General features: G+C 50.9%; 1 protein-coding gene across 3 annotated transcripts in view; it reads left to right on the top strand.

The window, feature by feature from the left end:
• BDP1 (BDP1 general transcription factor IIIB subunit) overlaps window positions 1–23,098 on the top strand; it is a 197,800-nt gene that overhangs the window by 136,676 nt on the left and 38,026 nt on the right. For all 3 annotated transcript variants that reach the window (XM_069750670.1, XM_069750679.1, XM_069750688.1), the window contains 8 exons: window positions 1,548–1,768; window positions 3,865–4,207; window positions 10,734–10,799; window positions 11,177–11,210; window positions 11,374–11,448; window positions 13,957–14,116; window positions 14,205–14,283; window positions 14,465–14,540. In XM_069750670.1, the coding sequence (XP_069606771.1) occupies window positions 1,548–1,768; window positions 3,865–4,207; window positions 10,734–10,799; window positions 11,177–11,210; window positions 11,374–11,448; window positions 13,957–14,116; window positions 14,205–14,283; window positions 14,465–14,540 (1,054 nt within the window). The remainder of the gene's footprint in view (window positions 1–1,547; window positions 1,769–3,864; window positions 4,208–10,733; window positions 10,800–11,176; window positions 11,211–11,373; window positions 11,449–13,956; window positions 14,117–14,204; window positions 14,284–14,464; window positions 14,541–23,098) is intronic.

Here is a 23,098-nt window from a genome sequence, read left to right as displayed (position 1 = left end):
GATGTTTACCCTGGTTACCATCCTAAAAGTAAAAAAAAACAAACACTACATACTTACCTACCGCTTTTTTTTTACTTTTAGGATGGTAACCAGGGTAAACATCGGGTTACTAAGCGCGGCCCTGCGCTTAGTTACCCGATGTTTACCCTGGTTACCAGTGAAGACATCGCTGGATCAGCGTCACACACGCCGATCCAGCGATGTCAGCAGGAGTCCAGCGACGAAATAAAGTTCTGGACTTTCCTCAGCGACCAACGATCTCCCAGCAGGGGCCTGATCGTTGGTCGCTGTCACACATAACGATTTCATTAACGATATCGTTGCTACGTCACAAAAAGCAACGATATCGTTAACAATATCGTTATGTGTGAAGGTACCTTTATACTACAGGTTCTTGGTGCAGAAATACTAAGGCCAGGGTCACACTAAACATATGGAAAATCAGTCCGAGTCTCCCTGCCCAGAGTCACACAAGTGTTCTCCTTATGGTCATCCGTGTGTAATGCGCTTGCAATGCGATAAGATTTTATCGCATCTATGTATCTGTATGACATGCATATGGCATGACATTTCTCACTGACTTTCCCCATTGAATTTAATGGCTCAATGGGCTGAAATGAGTAAAATGTGTGCGTATTTCTCGCAAGTCACACGGATGTTCCATGTTGGGGTCCGATTTTTTTATTTGATTTTTTTCTCGCACCCATAGACTTGCATTGGCGAGACTCGGGCGATATACACATACATTCGGAGCATGCTGCAATCTCACTCGCACGCTGAATATACCCGAGGAAAAAGAAAATTGTGATGGGAGTTGCCCCATAGATTAACAGTGGTCAGAGTGCTATAATAATAACCTTTTTATTTATATAGCGCCAACATATTCCGCAGCGCTTTACAGTTTTGCACACATTATCACCACTGTCCCTGATGGGGCTCACAATCTAAATTCCCTATCAGTAGGTCTTTGCAATACGATGTTTTCTCGCATAGCTCTCGTCCTTATTCCATGCTATTGTGACTCTGGCCTAATACTATATGGGTATGTGCACACGATGCAGATTTACTGCAGAACTGCAGCAGATTTTTCTGCAGCAGAAACGCTGCAGAACTGCACTGTGATCACAGTAGAATGTAAATCAATGTGAAAAAAAAAAAGCTGTGCACATGGTGCAGAAAAATCTGCGCAGAAACGCTGCAGATTTCAAAGAAGTGCCTGTCACTTCTTTTGTGCAGTTCTGCAGCGTTTCTGCACCCCTCCATAATAGAAATCTGCAGGTGCGTTTTTGATGCGTTTTTGATGCGTTTTTTGTGCAGATTTGTGCTCAAAAAACGCATCAAAAACGCATAAAAAACGCACCTGCAGATTCTGCCAGGAGATGCAGATTTAGTGCAGAACTGCAGCAGATTTTTCTGCACCAAATCTGCATCGTGTGCACACAGCCTCAATGTTAAGAAGAATAAACTTTGCTTTTTGTTAATGTAGAATTTTACATGATATCATGGATATGGAATAAGTAATTACATTTTTTTTTTTTGCATGGTAGGATAAAGATCATGTAGTGGCAACATCTTCACCAACGAAGAAAAGAAAAGCACCAGATTGGAATGCTGACTTGTCACCTAAGAGACTTTGCCCCTCAGGCACAACCCAGAAGCCCAAATGTTTGTCGGACTCTGAAGTGGACCAGCCTTCATTGACTGATGACCCTCAGAGCAGCAGCCAGACTAGTAGTGTGCAAGACCTCGCCTCTCTGCAGCGTTCTAAGTAAGTGTATGGACTTTGTGTTTGGACTTCCTGGTATTTTAACTCGACTTAGACCCTGACCTGCTTTTTGTCTCTTGTCTTTGGCATATCCTCTCCTGACCGTTACTGATCCTTTGGCTTGTCCCTGACCCTGAGTTTTCTTATTCTTTTGGTACTGCGCTACAGTCTAGGATTTGACCCAGCTTGTTTGACTATTCTGCTGCCACTTGGTGGTAGCCTTGCTGCTGCACTGCAGGTCTGCTCAGCCTGTGTGCAGACCCCCTTCCACTCTATCGCCATCTAGTGGAGCTTGCTTCCACCTGCATTGCAGCAGTGTGATAAGGAGGTTTCCAGGCAAAAGAATTAATTGCAAAACTTATGAAAAATTAAGAATATCCATAATTTACTTGCTGTTTAAGATTCTGCTTTGTTCCTGAGCTGTAATATTCGGTAGCTCTGTACTTACTGCTACAGTCCATTCAAAGCACAGAATAGAGACCTGTCTGTGCTTTGACTGACTCAGCCAGCAGCTGAGCAGTGAGCTCTGAACGGTGATGTCATGGGGGTGTGACAGGTGAAGTCATGGGGGTGTGGCCGGTGATGCCAATGGGGGGGGGGGGGCAGTGATGCCATGGGGGGGGGGCAGTGATGCCATGGGGGGGGTGTGGCCAGTGATGCCATGGGGGGCGTGTGGCCAGTGATGCCATGGGGAGCGTGTGGCCAGTGGGGAGCGTGTGGCCAGTGATGCCATGGGGGGCGTGTGGCCAGTGATGCCATGGGGTGTGTGGCCAGTGATGCCATGGGGGGTGTGGCCAGTGATGCCATGGGGGTGTGTGGCCAGTGATGCCATGGGGTGTGTGGCCAGTGATGCATGGGGGTGTGGCCAGTGATGCCATGGGGGTGGTGTGGCCAGTGATGCCATGGGGTGTGTGTGGCCAGTGATGCCATGGGGTGTGTGTGGCCAGTGATGGCATGGGAGTGTGGCCTGTGATTTTCAGCAGGAAGTAGAGGGAGCACAGATAAATCAAGATCCGCACAGTGCAAGTAATTATATCAGTTTGTGACCTTAGCTAGAGGGGATAGTGCCGGTCTTAGTGCTAGGTTACATTACAATAAATGACTACAGTACATTACATGATATATCTGAGTCGGCCAATGTCCGCCCATGTAATGTTACTGACTGCAGGAGATTATTACGATATAGTAGGTGAAGTGGGAGGAATGATAGGGAAGAAAAACTGTCTGTGTGCAGCAATTTATCTATCTTGAGACTGTATAGGAGTCTCTAGATGGTGCTTTTTGGATAGAGTACTACCACCATCTCTACATAGTGCTTTGTAAGCAGCTACTGAGGATGAGTGTGTGCTCTATAGGACAGATACAGCTCTGCCTCTTGGAGTAATATTGTTCAGAGGATGTAGACCATAATAATTAGGATGACTGCATGGGGCTGAAAGAGAGCTACAAAAAAAATGAAATAAAGGTAAAAAGGAATATCTCATTACAGGAAAAACTAGATCATGATTTATTTTTTTTTGTAATGTACCAGAAAAACCTCCTTTCGTATAGGTGCCCCTGGTTTACTAAGTTATGATTTTTGTTTTATGCTTTTCTTTTCAATGATTAAAGGGTTAATCTTTTATCCATTCACTACAATGGAGCTAAGCGGTGTTGTCAAACACAGCCTTTAAACAGGTGTCCTTATTTATCGCTTCGGTATCTGGCTAAAAATCCAGGCAACGTTGGAATGGGGCCAAATAGTCAAAAGTTACAGACATTGAACACCATTTGCCTTGTAATTTATAATGTCTGAAATCCAGAGACCACTCCAATAGTCATGAATGTAAAGCAGAAGCCTAATATTAACCCACTCTGATATGGCGAGAGTGACTGGTGGGCTAGGCTCTCCTAAAGTCCATTTTGTCCTTTTTATACATGCTTTAGCAGAAGAAGAGAACTTGCCCACCCTCCGTTTCAGGAGACCATGAAGCGCACATTATTCCAGAGCTGATTTAATCTTGTAGATTTAATGAAGTGATCATGAATTGTGTGCCGCTCGGTATTTCATTCATGTGTAAAAACTAATTGAAATATTTTTTATATTTTTGTCGTAAAAGATTTGGAAGGCCTTTGAGGAAATTGCCCACTCCGCCACTGTCGTCACCCAAATCTGAAAGTGCATCAGATCATCCAGCAAAAGAAAAAGCTGTGCGCAATGTTAAACCAAGCACAACCAAAGTGTCAAAGTCTTTGACCACCAAGAGCAAAGGGAAGACCACTCTTGTGAAGATCAGGGCTACGCGGCAGGAAGATGATGATGAAGAAGATGCAGACCTGGGGTTTGAGGATGAGAATTATGATCTTTCACCGGATATGCAGAACCAGGCTCCAGTATTTATTCCCTTCCATTTAAGGTCACCTAAGCCAGTTCCAGCTGAGGTAGAAGAGACCGTGGAAGAGGTACACACCTTTTACTTATTAACCATTTCAGGATGAAGCTGAAAAATAATTGGCATGTTCTTTTCTTTATCGCCTCTCATTGGGGGACACAGGAACCATGGGTGTATGCTGCTGCCACTAGGAGGCTGACACTATGCAAATAAAAAAGTTAGCTCCTCCTCTGCAGTGTACACCCCACCGACTGGCATTATACTCTTCAGTTTAGCTTAGTGTCAGTAGGAGGTGGACACGGGTCTTTCATTAGACCCTTATCTACCTCAATGTGCGTCGTTTCCTTTACAGGTTTTTTCCGGATGGGATACAGGGTGAACAGTCACACCTGTAGTCCCACAAAGCGGACTATGAGTACGGCGTGTACTGCCACCCCGTATCCTCATAGATCCTTCACCAGACCAAGATCCTAGCACACAAGCGTGCTCAGAAGTCCGGTCCTGGCTCCGTCCCCCACCCACTCGCCTACCAGAGCCTGTCGGTCGGAGGAGACGAGGACGTCCATCAGCTCCCTGGACGTCTCAAACCCTTTCAAGGTTAGTACCGGCGTGGGATGTTTGGGTGAGTATTTTCCCCCTTCCCATCTCGGATCTTTGTTAGGGGGGGTTCTTGTTAGGGGCTCCCTGTCGCCTTTCTTCTTCCCTTTTACCAAGGGCCTTCTGTCTTCAGCGAGGGGCCCCCTTTTTAGGCCACCGCGCTCTATCCCCCCAGCACTTTCCGCGGCGCATTACCAGCGCTGCGGTTCTTACTCTGGGCACATCTTCTGGCGCCGCAGCTCAGCTTCCTCAGCGCGGCAGCCCTGCGGGCTGTCGTGCCGCATCTCCCTGCGGCGCATTGCTCTGGCGCCGCAGGAGGTGGTGTTCTGCGGCGCCCTTCAGCGTCGCAGCCCTGCAGGCTGTCGCGCCGCGTCTCCCTGCGGCGCATTGCTCTGGCGCCGCAGGAGGTGGTGTTCTGCGGCGCCCTTCAGCGTCGCAGCCCTGCAGGCTGTCGCGCTGCGTCTCCCTGCGGCGCATTGCTCTGGCGCCGCAGGAGGTGGTGTTCTGCGGCGCCCTTCAGCGTCGCAGCCCTGCAGGCTGTCGCGCCGCGTCTCCCTGCGGCACATTGCTGGCGCCGCAGGTGGGTGTTTTTTCTGCGGCGCCCTTCAGCGGCGCAGCCTAAGCAGGCTGCGGCGCCAGCCTTCCTCACGCCGCGTTGTTCCGGCGCTTTATTTCGGCGCCGCGGCTCTTTTTCTCGGCCGCCGGTTCCAAATTTAGGCCCCGGCTTCGGCCGGGGCCTACTTCCGGTTTTCGGCCTCTTCATTTCCGCTCCTGCGGGCGGGCTTTTTCCCGCCCGACATACTGCGCCCTGCCCACCGGCGCCTCTGCGTCTGGCTCCGCCCCCCCCTTCCTCGTGGGACTCTCAGCCGGTGTGTGCCGCTTCACACAGCTGCAGCAGCCCTCGCAGTGCCTCACGCAGCGCGCCACGCTTCTTCTGTGGGCTCAGCATCGCAACTCAGGGAAGTTCTCCACCAGAGGACAAGTGGGACATTCCAGGACCGGGTCCGTAAGTAGCTGCACTGCAGACTGACACCCTTCTCTGCCCCACTGTCCCCTAACCCACTGGCATCTTCAGGGGTCTCTCAAAATGTCTTCTAAAGGGGGCCGTTCTCGCCCCCCTACCTCTTCATCTTCTGCCTTAGTCACGTACTTTGCATGTTCATCCTGTAACAGCAAACTTCCCTCAGGTCAGTCCTCCCCGCTGTGTCAGTCCTGCAGCAACCCGATTGTTCCCACCGCCCAGGATCCACCCGAGAGTGATCCCCCCATCCCAGGCTGGGCCGCCTCTCTGTCACAATCGGTGGCCGATTTGACACGGGTGTCTCAAACCCTGGTGTCCGTCCTGGATCGGTTACCTCTGCAGACCCCTGCAGTGGCCAGCGGGTCGCAGGAACCGCCGCCCGAGCCCTCCTTGATAAGCCACAAAAGGTCCAGACAGGAACGTCGGTCTGAGTCCTCTTCTCGTTCCATCTCGCCGCACGGCCCTCCCCCGCGGTTGGTGTCCCACCGATCCTCCTCCCCTGAGTCAGGCGAGGCATTATCTGATGCGCCCTCAGAGGATATTTCGGAGCTGGATCCTAACCAAATCGCCACCATGAGTGAGACGGTCCAGAACCTCATTGGGGCTATAAACCAGACCTGTGGCATCAAGGATCCCTCTACGGAACCCGCAGATCAGGCGGTTTCGTTTAGACGGGCCAAACCACCTTCAAAATTTTTCGCTCCTCATCCTGAATTCGAGGAAATCTTGTTCAGAGAGAGAGAGAATCCGACCAGACGTTTTCAGAGGGGAAAATGCCTGGGGGTGTTGTATCCTTTTTCACCAGAACTTACCGCCAATTGGACGGTCTCTCCCTCGGTGGATCCCCCTGTTTCCAGGCTGTCCACCAACACGGTGCTTCCACTGTCCGGCGGAGCATCTCTGAAGGATTCTAACGATAGGGTTATGGAATCCTTCGCGAAATCTGCTTTTGAAGCGGCTTCAGCAGCTCTATGTCCAGCTTTTGCTTCCACTTGGGCTTCAAAATCCATCTCAAAATGGGCCAAGGATCTACGGCGAGGTATCCTGGACGGGGCGCCTCCCGCGCAATTAGCGGAACTTGCCAACCAGATTTCCCACGCTGGTGAATACCTGGTTTCCGCCTCCCTGGATGTCGCGTCTTGTGCGGCTCAGGCTTCCAGCAATGCCGTTGCCATCCGCCGGACCGTTTGGCTCAAGGCCTGGCAGGCGGACTTGTCCTCCAAAAAGTCCCTCACTAGTCTGCCCTTCCAGGGCTCTCGTCTCTTTGGTTCCCAACTGGACCAAATCATTAAGGACGCCACCGGGGGTACAAGTTCTCTTCTCCCCCAGGCTAAGCCTCGTCGCCCTCCTCCTAGACGGCAGTTTCGTTCTTTTCGGCCTTTTCGTCGCTTCGCTGCATCAAACTCCTTTTCCCAGCAGCAACAGAGGCCACAGGCACGTCAAGAGAAGAAGGCGGTGTCCTTCAGGCCCACTCCGTCCTGGCGTCCTCGTTTTTCCCAGGGTAGATCATCCAGGCCCAGGACTGGAAGATCCACCTCCGCATGACTCTTGGCAGGACTCCAGCCCAACTCCCAGGTTGGGCGGCCGTCTTCTCCGTTTCAGGGACGTCTGGATCTCCGCAGTAGAGGATGAATGGGTCAGGGAAGTTGTATCCTCGGGATACAAGATAGAGTTCGCCTCCCGACCCAGGGATCGTTTCTTCCAATCCCGTCCTCCAAGAGATCCCGCTCTAGTGCCGGGCTTCTTCGCAGCCATCGCTTCTCTGCTCGAATCCGGGGTAATCGTCCCCGTCCCAGAAAAGGAACGGTACACGGGTTTCTACTCGAACCTTTTTGTGGTACCGAAAAAAGACGGCAAGGTTCGTCCCATTCTGGACCTCAAATTGCTGAACAGGAGGGTTCGCCTGAGACACTTCAGGATAGAATCCCTTCATTCAGTAATTGCTTCCATGGAGGCTCAGGAATTTCTATGCTCTATAGATATCCAGGACGCCTACCTACACGTTCCGATATTTCCCGGACATCTCCGTTTCCTGCGATTCGCAGTGCAACGAGATCATTTTCAGTTCGTCGCCCTGCCGTTCGGTCTCGCAACCGCGCCAAGGGTGTTCACGAAGATCATGGCAGCGCTGATGGCCATCTTGAGAGTCAGAGGTTTGGTCCTGTTTCCATACCTCGACGACATCCTCATCAAGGCTCCGTCCTTCGCTCAGGCCCACGAAAGCCTGTCCATTGTTCTCGACTCCTTAGCCCGTTTCGGGTGGCTGGTCAACCGGAAGAAGTCCTGCCTTATTCCTTCTCAGCGCATCATCTTTTTGGGCATGCTTTTCGACACTCGCTCAACTGGTGGCTGACGTCACCTCTCATCTCCCAGGGCAGGTCCTTCCTTCCAGTCCACTGGCAGGTGGTGACTACGGACGCCAGCCTGATCGGCTGGGGTGCGGTTTTTCGCCACCTGACTGTTCAGGGCCGTTGGTCGCCGCAGGAGTCTTCTCTGCCGATCAACGTCCTCGAAATTTGGGCCATCTTTCTGTCCCTCCGCCACTGGGAAAGGATCCTCAGGGGCCTTCCAGTCCGGATCCAGACGGACAACGCCACGGCTGTGGCATATGTCAACCATCAGGGGGGGACCCGGAGCTCCTTAGCTCTTGCCGAGGTATCAAAGATCCTCCTTTGGGCAGAGGCGACGGTTCCAGTGATATCCGCGGTGCATATCCCTGGCGTGGACAACTGGGCCGCCGACTTCCTCAGCCGCGAGGGTCTCGCGGCAGGGGAATGGTCCTTGCATCCGGAGGTCTTCCATCGGATTTGTCTTCGATGGGGGACTCCGGACGTGGATCTCACGGCATCCCGAATGAACAGGAAGGTTCCGCAGTTCGTCTCCAGGTCTCGCGATCCCCTCGCAGTGGGCGTCGATGCTCTGGCCATTCCTTGGTCACAGTTCGAGCTGCCCTACCTGTTCCCACCCCTTCCATTACTTCCCAAGCTTTTGAAGAAGATCAAAGCGGAAGGGGTGCCGGTCATCCTGATCGCCCCGGATTGGCCCAGGAGAGCTTGGTTCGCGGAGCTCGTCAACCTTCTCGCGGACGCTCCCTGGCGCCTTCCAGACAGGCCCGATCTGCTGTCCCAGGGTCCGATCTGCCACCCGAGTTCTCGGTCGCTCAGTTTAACGGCGTGGCTGTTGAGACCGCGGTTCTAAGAGCGTCCGGCCTTTCGAACCGGGTGATTCACACCATGATTCAAGCTCGGAAGCCTTCGTCTTCCAGGATCTACTACCGCACCTGGAAGGCTTACTTCCGTTGGTGCGAGTCCAACCGCGTTCCGCCTATGGTTTTTTCCCTGCCTTCGCTTTTGGCCTTTCTTCAGGCAGGACTGGATTCGGGCCTGGCTCTTAGCTCCCTGAAGGGTCAGGTCTCTGCGCTTTCCATCCTCTTTCAGAAGTCCTTGGCCTCTCGGCCTCAGGTTAAGACCTTCTTTCAAGGAGTAGCCCACGCTGTCCCGCCGTACAGGGCCCCTGTGGACGCATGGGACTTAAACCTGGTACTGGACATTCTGAGGGTTTCTCCCTTTGAGCCTCTTAGGGAGATTCCTCTATCGGTTCTTTCTTGGAAGGTGACCCTTCTTGTGGCCATCACGTCTATTCGCCGCGTTTCCGAGTTGGCAGCCTTGTCTTGCCGTCCTCCGTTTTTGGTCATTCACCAGGACAAGGTGGTCTTCAGGCCTCCACCTTCCTTCCTTCCTAAGGTGGTTTCCACTTTCCACCTCAACGAGGACATCGTTCTTCCTTCCTTTTGTCCAGCTCCGACCCATCCTCTGGAGCGATCGTTGAACAAGCTAGACCTTGTCAGGGCAGTGAGGATCTATCTGGATAGAACATCCTCCTTCCGGAAGACGGATTCTTTTTTCGTCATTCCTGATGGCACGCGCAGAGGCCAGCCGGCTTCCAAAGCGACCATTGCTCGATGGATCAGAATGGCAATTTTGGAGGCTTACCGGGTCAAGAACAGAGTGCCCCCTTCTGGGATTAAGGCTCACTCTACCCGGGCAGTCGGCGCCTCCTGGGCGGTGCACCACAGGGCTTCCGCCCTACAGCTTTGCAAAGCGGCAACTTGGTCTTCCATCCACACGTTCGCCAAATTTTACAAGGTCCATACCTACGCTTCGGCGGACGCCAGCCTAGGCAGAAGGATCTTGCAGGCGGCAGTGGTGAGTCCTCTGACCTGATGGAAGTCCGTTTTTCCCGCCCTTGGGACTGCTTTGGGACGTCCCATGGTTCCTGTGTCCCCCAATGAGAGGCGATAAAGAAAACAGGATTTTTGGTTGCTTACCGTAAAATCTGTTTCTTGAAGCCTCCATTGGGGGACACAGCTCCCTCCCAATGTTTCTGTTATATGTTCTCTGACTGTTCTCAGTTTACAGTTCTCAAGTTTGTGGTTATGGTTCTTCAACCTTGTTCATTATCTCCTACTGCTTTCTCACTAACTGAAGAGTATAATGCCAGTCGGTGGGGTGTACACTGCAGAGGAGGAGCTAACTTTTTTATTTGCATAGTGTCAGCCTCCTAGTGGCAGCAGCATACACCCATGGTTCCTGTGTCCCCCAATGGAGGCTTCAAGAAACAGATTTTACGGTAAGCAACCAAAAATCCTGTTTTTATGGGATTTCTACGAGGAAGAAAAATTGTCCTTTCCCATTGTGGAAGTGTGTTGCACTTGGGAAAACCCTTAAAATGGGGATTGAGGGAGCCGAGTGACCCTATTGACCTCACATCTGCGGGATGAGTAGATGACCTGTTCTGATGAGTAGGGCAGGTGCCGCATCCTGACAGGTATCTGTGGGTGGGATGTCATCAGCAGTACTTCCCTCCCAATGCAGAAGTAGCCCATTGCTCATATATCTTCCAATTTCTGGATCTCCAGTGTTCTATTGTATGCCCTGATTTGTAGTTTTTTTTATTTCTCATTTTCAATCTAAAACAGCTTGAAATACCAGTGGATTTGGATAATGGCACGAGCCAGCATTTGGAAACCTCTCTCTTTCAGCATGTAAGTATCCATGGCATGGCCTTAAAGAACGATGCAAAACAACCGTTGTACTAATTTACACTCGTATAAGAAACCTTTAAAACAGATTTGTCACCAGATTTCGCAAATGCAAACTTCACATATAGCAAAATACATGTGAGACCTTTAGGGGCTGGTGTACTCACTAAGTAATTTGTGTCCCCGATGAGGACAATGGTGCTGGTGATTGTAGAGTGGCCTGTTTGTAAACTGGCCATACTCCTAAGGTAATGGGCTCGAGCCTGTCTGAACGGGAGGCGTACTCCAAGGTGAAGCCTCTTCTAGGGCTTATAGACTGGGGTTGTCAAATTAAAAATAAGTCACTTTTTAACCATCTCACGTTGTTTCATCACATCTAGGTTGTGGATCCTCAAGTACCTGCAGATAAGAAAGGTAAATGTTCACCTGTTAATAACTTGTAATGATGAATGGCTTCTATTTTTTTATGCTTATTTATAGTTTTTAGAATAGAAACATGTCTGGAGTCGAGAACGCAGACTTGTGACTTGACACTTTCATTCACATTGATGTTCTGTGTTTATAAATGGTTTTACAGGTCAGTGTGATGGAAGCGCAGAAGCAGCAATGACCCTGATATCAATGGGCAGTTCTGTCTACAGGCCTAACATAGGTACGTGTGTTGCTGGCATAGTGTGCGATTTATAAGTTACATCAATCGTGCAAGACTTTACAGACCTTATATGTATGATCGTAGTGGATGTGCTGGTCGTGGCGGTGCTGGTTGTGGTCTGAACAAAGGGTCAAGGAGTGTCTGTCTCTCATTTAGAAATTATTTTATGTCCATTCAGCATCAAAAGTTTCATTTTCTAGTAAAGACATGGCTGAAATACGGATGACATGGTTGCCGTTGGTGAAGAAATCCGCTTTTATTGTTCTTCAATCGCCATTTGAAGTTTTCTGTTGGAGATTTTGGTGCACAGGGGCCGGACTGTGCACTGGGTCTTCTACTCCCTGCTTTTGATTCCCTGGCCTCCCTGTCTGCCTCAGGTCTTTAAATGACAAATTTGCTGTAGGACTTTTTTTTTCGTTTTGTTTATTATTACAGACCTTTAGATTCCTCACAAAATTACAATCGATAATTAAAAACTCAATTATTATTAATCATTCACGTATCTTTTATTGCTCCTCACTTCTTCCAATAAATGGCGCTAGAGTTCTAGTCCACTTCTCTCTGAAGAGACAATTTGCATATTTAATTTCCCAGAGGAGCATGCATGGCTTATAAGTCTCCTCACTCTGATGTACCAGGTTTGGTTTGTCACTCTCCACATGGAGAAACCCCTGTCACCATGTAATGTGCTACATTCTGAGATGTTCTGCCTGTTCCAAATTAAATTGTAAAATGCAAGTACCTACAGGAGAGTCACGCAGACACACTTTTGTGGCTCTTCTTACACCGTTAGTGTTTGTATAGGTTTTCACTAGACATACATTGTAGTGATATTATTGGCTTAGCTTATCTCTACATATATGCTGGCATTCGCATACATACATTTAATTGGCTAAAGTCAATATCTACACCTACCTTCACGGTCTGTGTGGCTAACGTCTGTACTTTCACTTGGGCTACTTTCACACTAGCGTCGTACGACGCACGTCGCAATGCGTCGTTTTTTCCCCATAGACTAACATTAGCGACGCATTGCCACACGTCGCAACCGTCGTGCGTCGTGTTGTGGCGGACCGTCGGAACACAAAAATGTTACATGTAACTTTTTTTGTGCGTCGTGTCCGCCATTTCCGACCACGCATGCGCGGAGGAACTCCGCCCCCTCCTCCACGCAACTCACAATGTGGCAGCGGATGCGTTGTAATAATGCATCCGCTGCCCCCGTTGTGCTGCGTTGTCACAGGATGCGTCAGTACGTCGGCCCGATGCACTGCGACGGGCCGACGCTAGTGTGAAAGTAGCCTTATACGTCATCTCCAAGTCCCTTTAGACAAAGAAATTCCTGAGATTCCTTATCTCAAAACAGACTCCATTTTGGAAAGCAAGGAGCTAGATGTAGAATAACCAAAGTGGAGTCAGGATAGATAAATATCACCTGCTCTCGTACCCCTTAAGGTACCTTCACACTAAACGATATCGCTAGCGATCCGTGACGTTGCAGCGTCCTGGCTAGCGATATCGTTCAGTTTGACACGCAGCAGCGATCAGAATCCTGCTGTGACATCGTTGGTCGGGGCTAGAAGGCCAGAACTTTATTTGGTCGCTGGCTCTCCCGCTGACATCGCTGAATCGGCGTGTGTGACACCGATTCAGCGATGTCTTCACTGGTAACCAGGGTAAACATTGGGTTACTAAGCGCAGGGCCGCGCTTAGTAACCCGATGTTTACCCTGGTTACCATCCTAAAAGTAAAAAAAAACAAACGCTTCATACTTACCTTCGCTGTCTGTCCTCCGGCGCTGTGCTTTCCTGTACTCACTGTGAGCACAGCAGCCGGAAAGCAGAGCGGTGACGTCACCGCTCTGCTTTCCGGCCGCTGTGCTCACAGCCAGTACAGAGAAGCACAGCGCCGAGGACAGACAGCGAAGGTAAGTATGAAGTGTTTGTTTTTTTTACTTTTAGGATGGTAACCAGGGTAAACATCGGGTTACTAAGCGCGGCCCTGCGCTTAGTAACCCGATGTTTACCCTGGTTACCGGCATCATTGGTCGCTGGAGAGCTGTCTGTGTGACAGCTCTCCAGCGACCAAACAGCGACGCTGCAGCGATCCGGATCGTTGTCTGGATCGCTGCAGCGTCGTTTAGTGTGAAGGTACCTTAAGATCCAAGTCTATTGTATAGGGAAAGAAACACACAGTTTATCAATGTCTGTCAACGCTCAATGGACAGAAGTTTTCATGAAATCTCATCCACTTTGTTTGGAAAGTTCTGCACAAAAAAAACAGCAGGAAAGTGCTGAACATATACTGTATATATGAGCAAGAGACACAATATTATTACATACCTAGTACCTTTAATGCCGTTTTCCCTATCATACTAAGACGAGCAAGGCCTTTGAATGCCTCAAGACAACCACAAATGACGGCAGAATAATAAATGGTTTACTTATGCAAGTTCAAGACAGTTTTCATGTCTTTTTTTCACCCACTGCAAACCTTATTTCTTTCTAGAGGAATTTCTGATTCCTGATCAATGCACAGAAAATGACCCATCCAGGAACACACAACAATCTAACCAAGGACCGGTCACAAGTCCAGAACTGCCATCCCCTCCGTCCAGCCCTCATGATGATATATGTGCGGTGGAGAACAGCGTTACAGTAGATCCAAGGTTGGAAACTTGTAATTTTGCTTTTTTATCTTAACCACATTAGATGGCTACAATATCATAATGTTTTTATTTTTACTTCCTTGTGTAGAATTATGGGAGCTCCTCACTGTTCCCCCAATCCTGAGAACCATCCAATACATGACAGCTTGGCATTGCCAGTAGAGCAGGTAACGGGATGGCTCGTATTGTAGTGCTGAAACAAATGGCAGACTTTTTTGCTATAAATGTTGATTTAATACAAAAGGAATCTTTTCCAATGCTGGTGGATCCTCAAGGATCTGTATTGTTAACTAAGTGTAAGCATTTAGCTTTTTTGTTTTACTCATGCTTTGTTTTTTACATATATAGATGAGTTACTCCGTCATGGAAGGGGATGCTGATGTTCTGCTGCAAGATTTTAGTTCTCAACATGTCAGTGTATCGGGTAGGTTGATGCTCTGTTCAGTCTTGTAGCGCTACATACACGCCATGGCATCTTCATCCATATGTATTCTGCCGATGGCAAAGAGGGAATAAGTGGACGTAAAAAAATGACCTGAGTTCCCTCTTTGTGCACCAATGTGGCCATGATGGTGGAAAGCGCACACAATGCCCACTGTGCAGCGGTAAACTGTGACACTACGATGTGATCACTGCTCGTTCTGAGCCATACTGCCGATCTGGGAACCGACCATCTCACACTATTGTAGAGACTTCACTGGATGTGGAGGCTCAGGAGATCCAGGAAGTGGAACCAGCATTTCACACTTATGGCTTACACATACCTCAACCATAATCACACCTCTTTCTCCTTCGCCTCATTGGGGGACACAGACCGTGGGTGTATGCTGCTGCCACTAGGAGGCTGACACTAAGTGATACAAAGAAAGTTCGCTCCTCCTCTGCAGTGTGCACCCTCCTGCTGGCTCTCAGCTAACCAGTTCTTGCTTAGTGTCCGTAGGAGGCACTTGGGTCTGTTTTCAGACCCCAACATTTTTTATTTTATTTTAATTTTCTGTAAATTTTTATTTTTTAATTAACGGAGTGAAGGGGGCGACGGATTCCTTTCTAGGGTTCGCTCTCCCCCGAACCATCAACAGGCAAGCACGGCGAGTATACCTCCCCGTACCTTTCCTGCGACAACTGGGGCACGCCTAATATACGCTAGGGCGACTGTTCCTATATGGTCTCGACCTTTCCCCTTTAAGATGGCAAGCATATAGAGTATACCTCTTATGTGCATCTCCCGGGCTCCTCTGCATTCAAGCCCTCACCTTGGCGTCTTGTAGTCCCCACAGTAGCCGTAAGTCCCCTGCGGCAGGCGTATCCGCCAAGTCCCCTGCGGCAGGCGTATCCGCCAAGTCCCCTGCGGCAGGCGTATCCGCCAAGTCCCCTGCGGCAGGCGTATCCGCCAAGTCCCCTGCGGCAGGCGTATCCGCCAAGTCCCCATGCGGCAGGCGTATCCGCCGATGGACACAGGCTCTCCATCCCCTGGCAAAGGGAGGATCGATTGAGCTTATTCCCTCGCAATGGTGGATGCATCTCTGCATGGTGGCGGTGAGTAGTTTCCTTCCTCACGCTGCCTGCTTGGGAAGGTGTGGTCCTGGTCCCTGGGGAGAGGGGCAATCATTCGGCGGTTCGTCGCGGCCCGCTGACGTGCTCCACCTGCAGGCTCCATAAATTTAGTCCCCGGCTTTTTCAGTCGGACTAGGCCACAGTTGAAATCCCCGCCAACCACCGGAGCCCCGCCCAGCTCACTTCAGGGGTGATAGGTCCTTCACGGTCCCGATCTCCCTGAACTCCGTGGATGTACAGAGGCCCCTCTCTATGGCATCCGAGCAGCCCCCACTGTCCCACCACTGTGAAAGCGGATGGCACAAGGAGGCGGACGGTTCCTCTCCACCTCCCGAACAAAGGGATGATGGATTGAGGTTTAGCCCTCTATCCCTGCACCGTACACGCTGCAATACCCGACGTCCACGTCGGCTCCATGCCGGGACGCGCACCGATGGTGAGTGGATCCTGCCAGCGATAGGCCCCTGCAGCGGGATATTCTCAGGCAGTCTCAGGCTTTCCTGTGTGCAAACTGTAAAGCGCTGCGGAATATGTTAGCGCTATATAAAAAAAATATATATATTATTATTATTATTATTATTATTATTATTATGGTCCACCTCCCTGAGGTAACGCTCCGGCCGGCTGCAAAAATTTAGCCCCGGCTTCAGCTGATGTGTAGGCCGCACCCCGGAAGCGCACTATGGCGCCCTAAGGCGGCTCTGTCCGCTTTTCTGGCGCCTTTCGCCTGGCACGGAAGCGCTCAATTTTCTCGGCCACTGCAACGCCCCTCACTTCTACGCTGGCGCCGGCTGCAGAAATTTAGGACCCGGGTTGGGACCTATTCATGGAAGTATCGAGGCTCTGCCCACGTCGTGCCTGTGGCTCCGCCCCCTGAATTGTCGCTTCTCGCTCTCTGCGAGATTTTATCTAAAGGCACATGACCAGTATTCCTGGTCTTAAAGGCACATGACCAGTATTCTCTGGTCTTAAAGGCACACGACCAGCATTCCCTGGTCTTAAAGGCACATGGCCAATCCGAAGCTGGTCATAAATAAGGAGCCCTCCGCCGCTGATCCCAGTTTATCCCAGTGTAACTAGTTCCCTCAGTGGACTTTGTCACTGCCGCAACCCATGGTTTCCATGACCAAGAGATTGAATCCCTCCGTGGCTCAGAGTGCTTGCAGGACCGATATATATGGTCCCTCTCCTACATGGGATCCGTCGGCTAGCAGGGGCCACGAGTATTCTAGAAACGTGCAGACGTCTAGAAACGTACAGGCATCTAGAAAACGGAAGTTTTCATTTCATGATCTCTCTCCAAGGATTTGCTGAGAACAAGACTCTGAACACGGATCGGATATTGCCTTGGACCTGGACTTGCCGGAGCTTCAGTAAAGGATGAACTCGCCTATTTATATCATCAACTAATCTCTGTACATTGACGAGGACTCCGGTCCTGCTCTAGACTACGCAGTGTCCCTCATAAGGAGACTAAACTCCCTCGTAGAGCATTTGCCATACAGTTTGCCGGATTAGCGATTCACTGGACAGAAGCCTCTACGTGGGATGCCATGCCTGGTCTGATATTTAAGGGTGACGGACTATTTAAAGGGCACCGATCTCCCCACATCATCAACAGACGGGCACACGGAGTGTCGCCTCCATGTCTCTTCTTCTGCATCCAGGCCTAACGCCAGACAACCTGTCCTGTCCACCCGGAGACCTGAACTCTGTGGATAATAATAATAATAATAATCTTTATTTTTATATAGCGCTAACATATTCCGCAGCGCTTTACAGTTTTGCACACATTATCATCACTGTCCCCGATGGGGCTCACAATCTAGAATCCCTATCAGTATGTCTTTGGAATGGATGTACAGAGGCACCCTTTTCGGGCGTCTGAGCACCTCCCTCTGCATCACCACTATTTAAAAAAAGATGTAAAATGGCAGATGATCCCTCTCCACTTCCCTGAGGATGGTGGATCGAGGGTTCCTAATTTTTAACTCTGCACCGTCAAAAGAGAGGGGCGATGGTAAGTGACCATGACAAGCTGGATGCAGCCGCGCATTCTGCTACTTGGCAGATTAACCGTGTAGAATCTCCTGTGGTATACCTACCAGTATCCCTGCCCGATGTGTCATCAATTGAAAATGCCACGGTCTGTCAGATAGCAAATCTGGTTTGTTCTGTTTTGCGGCTTCGGGTCCAGCGCTCTACCCTCCCTAGCCGCCGCATGGATTGCTAGAGCAATGGTCTCCTGGCTGGAGACCTTAACTACTTTGATTCACACCAGTAACCCTTTCCTGAAGACAGTACGACTGGTCAATCAAATCTTTTGAGCGGGATACTAACAAAGGATCGTACATTCCTACAGCCCGGACCAGCAGTGGAAGGGTTGTCCAGGACAGTCTAGATCTAAGGGATCTCGGTTCCAAAAAGGGGAAAGAGAAGCAGGACTGATCCTGGACCTCAAACTTCTGACAACCTTTCACAAGGCTCTTCTGGCATCCATCGACATTCTGGATGCTTACCCTCTTCAAAAATTCCTTCGCTTTTCCATTGGTGAGCAGCATTTTCAAGTCACGCCCTTGTCTTCGGCCTTGCTACCACACCCAGAGTGTTCGCAAGGCTCAGGGTGGCTGTCATGTTCCTCTTGCACCCTAGAGGTGTGGTCGTCTTGCACTGTTTGGCCGACTGTCTAGCTGCACTTCCAGGACTACGTTAAGTAGTCTATATCACTTGCGATACCCTCTCACCTGGGCTGGCGGCTAGACTTAGACAAGTTCTCCTCATTTCCAGCCCAGCAGATATCCTTTTTGGGGATGATCCGGTACACTTCCAGAAGGATGGTAATTCTCCCTCCAGACAAGGTCATGGCCCTTCAACAGGGAGCTCGCGCACTTGATCACTCATCCCCTCATTTCATTCGACTTGCTGGGAGGGTTCTGTGGAAAAATGGTGACGACAATGGAAGCAGTTTCCTTTGCTCCGCTCGTTTTCAGCAAGTCAAACAGACTTTCAGACGATAGTCTCTGAGCATCTTCTTCATCCAGGGCCTTTCTCCCGGTTCAATGGTTACTAGTAGCTACCAATACCAGTCCTCTTCTCCCGATCATTGCTCTGGAGAACCGAACGGTAGTCCTACAGTAGGTCCACTGCCTTCTGGCGGGTCAACCCATCTGAATTCATTTGGACAATGCCACGGCTGTGCCATACGTCAATCATCTAGCAGGTACCCACGTTCAGGCGCCATGGCCGAGGTATCTCACGTTCTCTGATGGGCCGAGATCTATCATTCGGTGATATCAGCAGTACATATCCCAGGAGTATAAGACCTGCCTTCACTGGAGCTCTCCAGTTGTAGTTCGGATGGCGTCCAGACTGATCGCCTATGCACTCAAGTTCCTGATTCGGCCTTGATATCCAAGAGCCATCGCACTGCATGCTCTGGTTCCTCCGTGGTACCAGTTTTCATAACTCCCCTTCCACTACTTCCGAAAGCTTTTCAGAAGCAGAAAGGGCCCCCAGTGATCCTCGGAAATCTGCACGGACCACGTCAGTTTTTTTGGCTTGCGGAGCTGGTAGCTTTCCGCCTTTCTGCAACAAAACTGCAAGTAGGGACTTTCTCGCAGGGAGTTTTCACACGTATTTCTTCCCTATCGCATACCGTTAGATCATTGGGACCTTGATGGTCCTAGGAGTCTTACAGTAGACTCTTTTTTGATCCGGACAGACCTTACTATCAGGGAAGGTCATCCTTTTTTCTCTGCGATATCCTCATCCTGACGAGTCTTCGGTGCTAACTGCTCGGTCCTTTCAGACTTTTTTCCCTTATTTCCTTCAAGGCAAGGTTGTCCTCAGGCCATCCCCTTCCCATGTTACCAAGGTGGTATTGTATTACCACTGTTATGAGGGCATAGTTCTTCCCTCATCTCTTTCGGCACCAGTCCACCAAATGGAATGAGTTCCCCTTATTCCGGACGAGGTGAGTGCTCTGAGTAGGTACGTCACGAAGACGGCGTCCTTCCGAAGGTTGGACACTGTATCTTGGGCTTCCTGACGGTAAGAGGAAGGCTTCCTGATGTTTACAGGAAGGGTTTAGCCGTTTCATCGGCCATGTTAGCCTGGTGGATTCCTTCCACCATCCAGGAGTCCTTCCATGTTAGATGTCAGCCTATCTCCCTGTCTATCGTGTGTTCTAGGCACCAGGCGTCGACAAGATACGCCTGTAAGCTTGCGGATTCGTCCAGTCCACATGCATTCTTGAAACACTATAATTCCCACACTAACACAGATGGGAGTCTGGGTAGGCGGACTCTGCAGGCCGCGGTGGCGCACTTGTAAGTAGCGGTTACACAGGGCCTGATCTGACGTTGTCCCCACCCAGGGACTGCTTTGGGACGTCCCACAGTCTGTGTCCCCCAATGAGGCGAAGGAGAAAGAGGGATTTTTGTGAACTCACCGTAAAATCCTTTTCTCCGAGCCATTCATTGGGGGACACAGCTCCCACCCTGGTATTAGCTTATGCTTGTTTTATAATCTGTTAGGCTATACCCTCATATATAATATGACATGCTATACGCTCATATTTTATTGATCTCTTACTGCTTTTACACTGAACTGGTTAGCTGAGAGCCAGCAGGAGGGTGTATACTGCAGGGGAGGAGCTAACTTTCTTTTCTTTATCGCCTCTCATTGGGGGACACAGGAACCATGGGTGTATGCTGCTGCCACTAGGAGGCTGACACTATGCAAATAAAAAAGTTAGCTCCTCCTCTGCAGTGTACACCCCACCGACTGGCATTATACTCTTCAGTTTTAGCTTAGGGTACCGTCACACTAAAACATTTCGATCGCTACGACGGTACGATTCGTGACGTTCCAGCGATATCGTTACGATATCGCTGTGTCTGACACGCAGCAGCGATCAGGGATCCTGCTGAGAATCGTACGTCGTAGCAGATCTTTTAGAACTTTCTTTCATCGCTGGATCTCCCGCTGTCATCGCTAGATCGGTGTGTGTGACACCGATCTAGCGATCTAGCGATGCGATCTAGCGATGCGTTCGCTTGTAACCAGGGTAAACATCGGGTAACTAAGCGCAGGACCGCGCTTAGTTACCCGATGTTTACCCTGGTTACAAGCGTTAAACTAAAAAAAAACAAACAGCACATACTTACATTCTGGTGTCCGTCAGGTCCCTTGCAGTCTGCTTCCCGCACTGTGACTGCCGGCCATAAAGTGAAAGCAGAGCACAGCGGCTGTGCTTTCACTTTCACTTTACGGCCGGCAGTCAGTGAGTACGGGAAGCAGAGACTGCAAGGGACCTGACGGACACCAGAATGTAAGTATGTGCTGTTTGTTTTTTTTTAGTTTAACGCTTGTAACCAGGGTAAACATCGGGTAACTAAGCGCGGTCCTGCGCTTAGTTACCCGATGTTTACCCTGGTTACCCAGGGACCTCGGCATCTTGGTCGCTGGAGAGCGGTCTGTGTGACAGCTCCCCAGCGACCACACTACGATTTACCTACGATCACGGCCAGGTCATATCGCTGGTCGTGATCGTAGGTAAATCGTATAGTGTGACGGTACCCTCAGTGTCAGTAGGAGGTGGACACGGGTCTTTCATTAGACCCTTATCTACCTCAATGTGCGTCGTTTCTTTTTCAGGTTTTCGGAGGGGATACAGGGTGAACAGTCACACCTGTAGTCCCACAAAGCGGACTATGAGTACGGCGTGTACTGCCACCCCGTATCCTCATAGATCCCTCTCCAGGACCAAGATCCTAGCACACAAGCCTGCTCAGAAGTCCGGTCCTGGCTCCGTCCCCCACCCACTCGCCTTCCAGAGCCTGTCGGTCGGAGGAGACGAGGACGTCCACCAGCTCCAAGGACGTCTAATATCTTCCATATTTGTAAGGTTAGTAGACGGCGTGGGATATTAAGTGAGTATTTGGGGGGCCTCTGGATTCCCTTCTTCCTGCTATTTTTTTGCGGCGAGGCGCCTTACAGGCAGCCGCACTGCTATTTCTGTGGCCGCACTGCTATTTTTGTGGCCGCACTGCTATTTCTGCGGCCGCATCTTTTCTGCTCTGGGGACAATTAGGGACACCACCTTTTGCGCGGCGGCTCTGGTGTCCGGCCGCGCTGTTTTCCTCACGGAGGCGTTCGTACTGGCAATTAGGGACAATTACCGGGGCCCATCTTTTGCGCGGCGGCTCTTATGGCCGGCCGCGCTGCCTTCCCACGGTGGCTCTGCAGCTCTAATCGGTGCCGCAGACCCTTTCCTCTGCGGCGCGGCCCCACTACAGGCAGCCGCTCTGTTTTATCTCCACGGCGGTGCCTTTTTAAGTTTGCCGTGGTCCCTCCTTTACAGCGGCCACGGTCGTCCCCTGCGGCGGCCGGCTTTTAATGTAGGCCCCGGCTCTTCCCGGGGCCTACTTCCGACACCGGCGCTCCTCTGTTCATGCGGCGGCTGCCGCGCCTGTCAGATAGGACGCCTGCACCTATTTCTCGGCGCCCGCACCCATTTCAGCGGTCACCGGCTGCTAATTTAGGCCCCGGCTTCCCCCGGGGCCTACTTCCGGTGCCGCGCTCCGCCCACTTCCTTTTTCGCGGGCGGGCTTTTCTCCCGCCCGACATTCTGTGCCCTACTCACCGGCGCCTCTGTGCCTGGCTCCGCCCCTTCCTCCATGGGACAGTGTCTGTAGGCTCACCGCTCCTCAGCTGCAGGAGCTATCGCAACGCGCCCGCATCTTCGCCACCGCACTCTTCGGTGGCACAGCTCACAATCTGCGCAGACTACAGGGAGTTCTCCATCGCTGTGGGTCATCTTCCAGGACCTGGTCTGTGAGTAGCTGCACTGCAGACTGACACCCCCCCTCTGCCCCACTGTCCCGTAACCCACTGGCATTTTCTTCAGGGACCTTTCAAAATGTCTACCTCTAAAGGGAGCCGCTCTCACCCCCCTACTTCTTCATCTTCTGCCTTAGTCACGTACTTTGCATGTTCGTCCTGTAACAGTAAACTTCCCTCAGGTCAGTCCTCTCCGCTGTGTCAGTCCTGCAGCAACCCGATTGTTCCCACCGCCCAGGATCCCCCGGCTGTTCCGCCAGAGAGTGATACCCCCATCCCAGGCTGGGCCTCCTCTCTGTCACAATCGGTGGCCGATTTAACACGGGTGTCTCAAACCCTGGTGTCCGCGCTGGATCGGTTACCCCTGCAGACCCCTGCCGTGGCCAGCGGGTCGCAGGAACCGCCGCCCGAACCCTCCTTGATAAGCCACAAAAGGTCCAGACAGGAACGTCGGTCTGAGTCCTCTTCGCGCTCCATCTCGCCACATGGCCCTCCCCTGCGGTCGGCGTCCCCTCGACCCTCCTCCCCTGAGTCAGGCGAGGCATTCTCTGATGCGCCCTCGGAGGATATTTCGGAGCTGGATCC

Source organism: Ranitomeya imitator, chromosome 1 (genome assembly GCF_032444005.1).
Source record: "Ranitomeya imitator isolate aRanImi1 chromosome 1, aRanImi1.pri, whole genome shotgun sequence".
In the NCBI taxonomy this organism is placed as follows: Eukaryota; Metazoa; Chordata; class Amphibia; order Anura; family Dendrobatidae; genus Ranitomeya; species Ranitomeya imitator.
The sequence above is the reverse complement of the archived record's forward strand: the minus strand, read 5'-3'. Positions and strand labels throughout refer to the sequence as shown.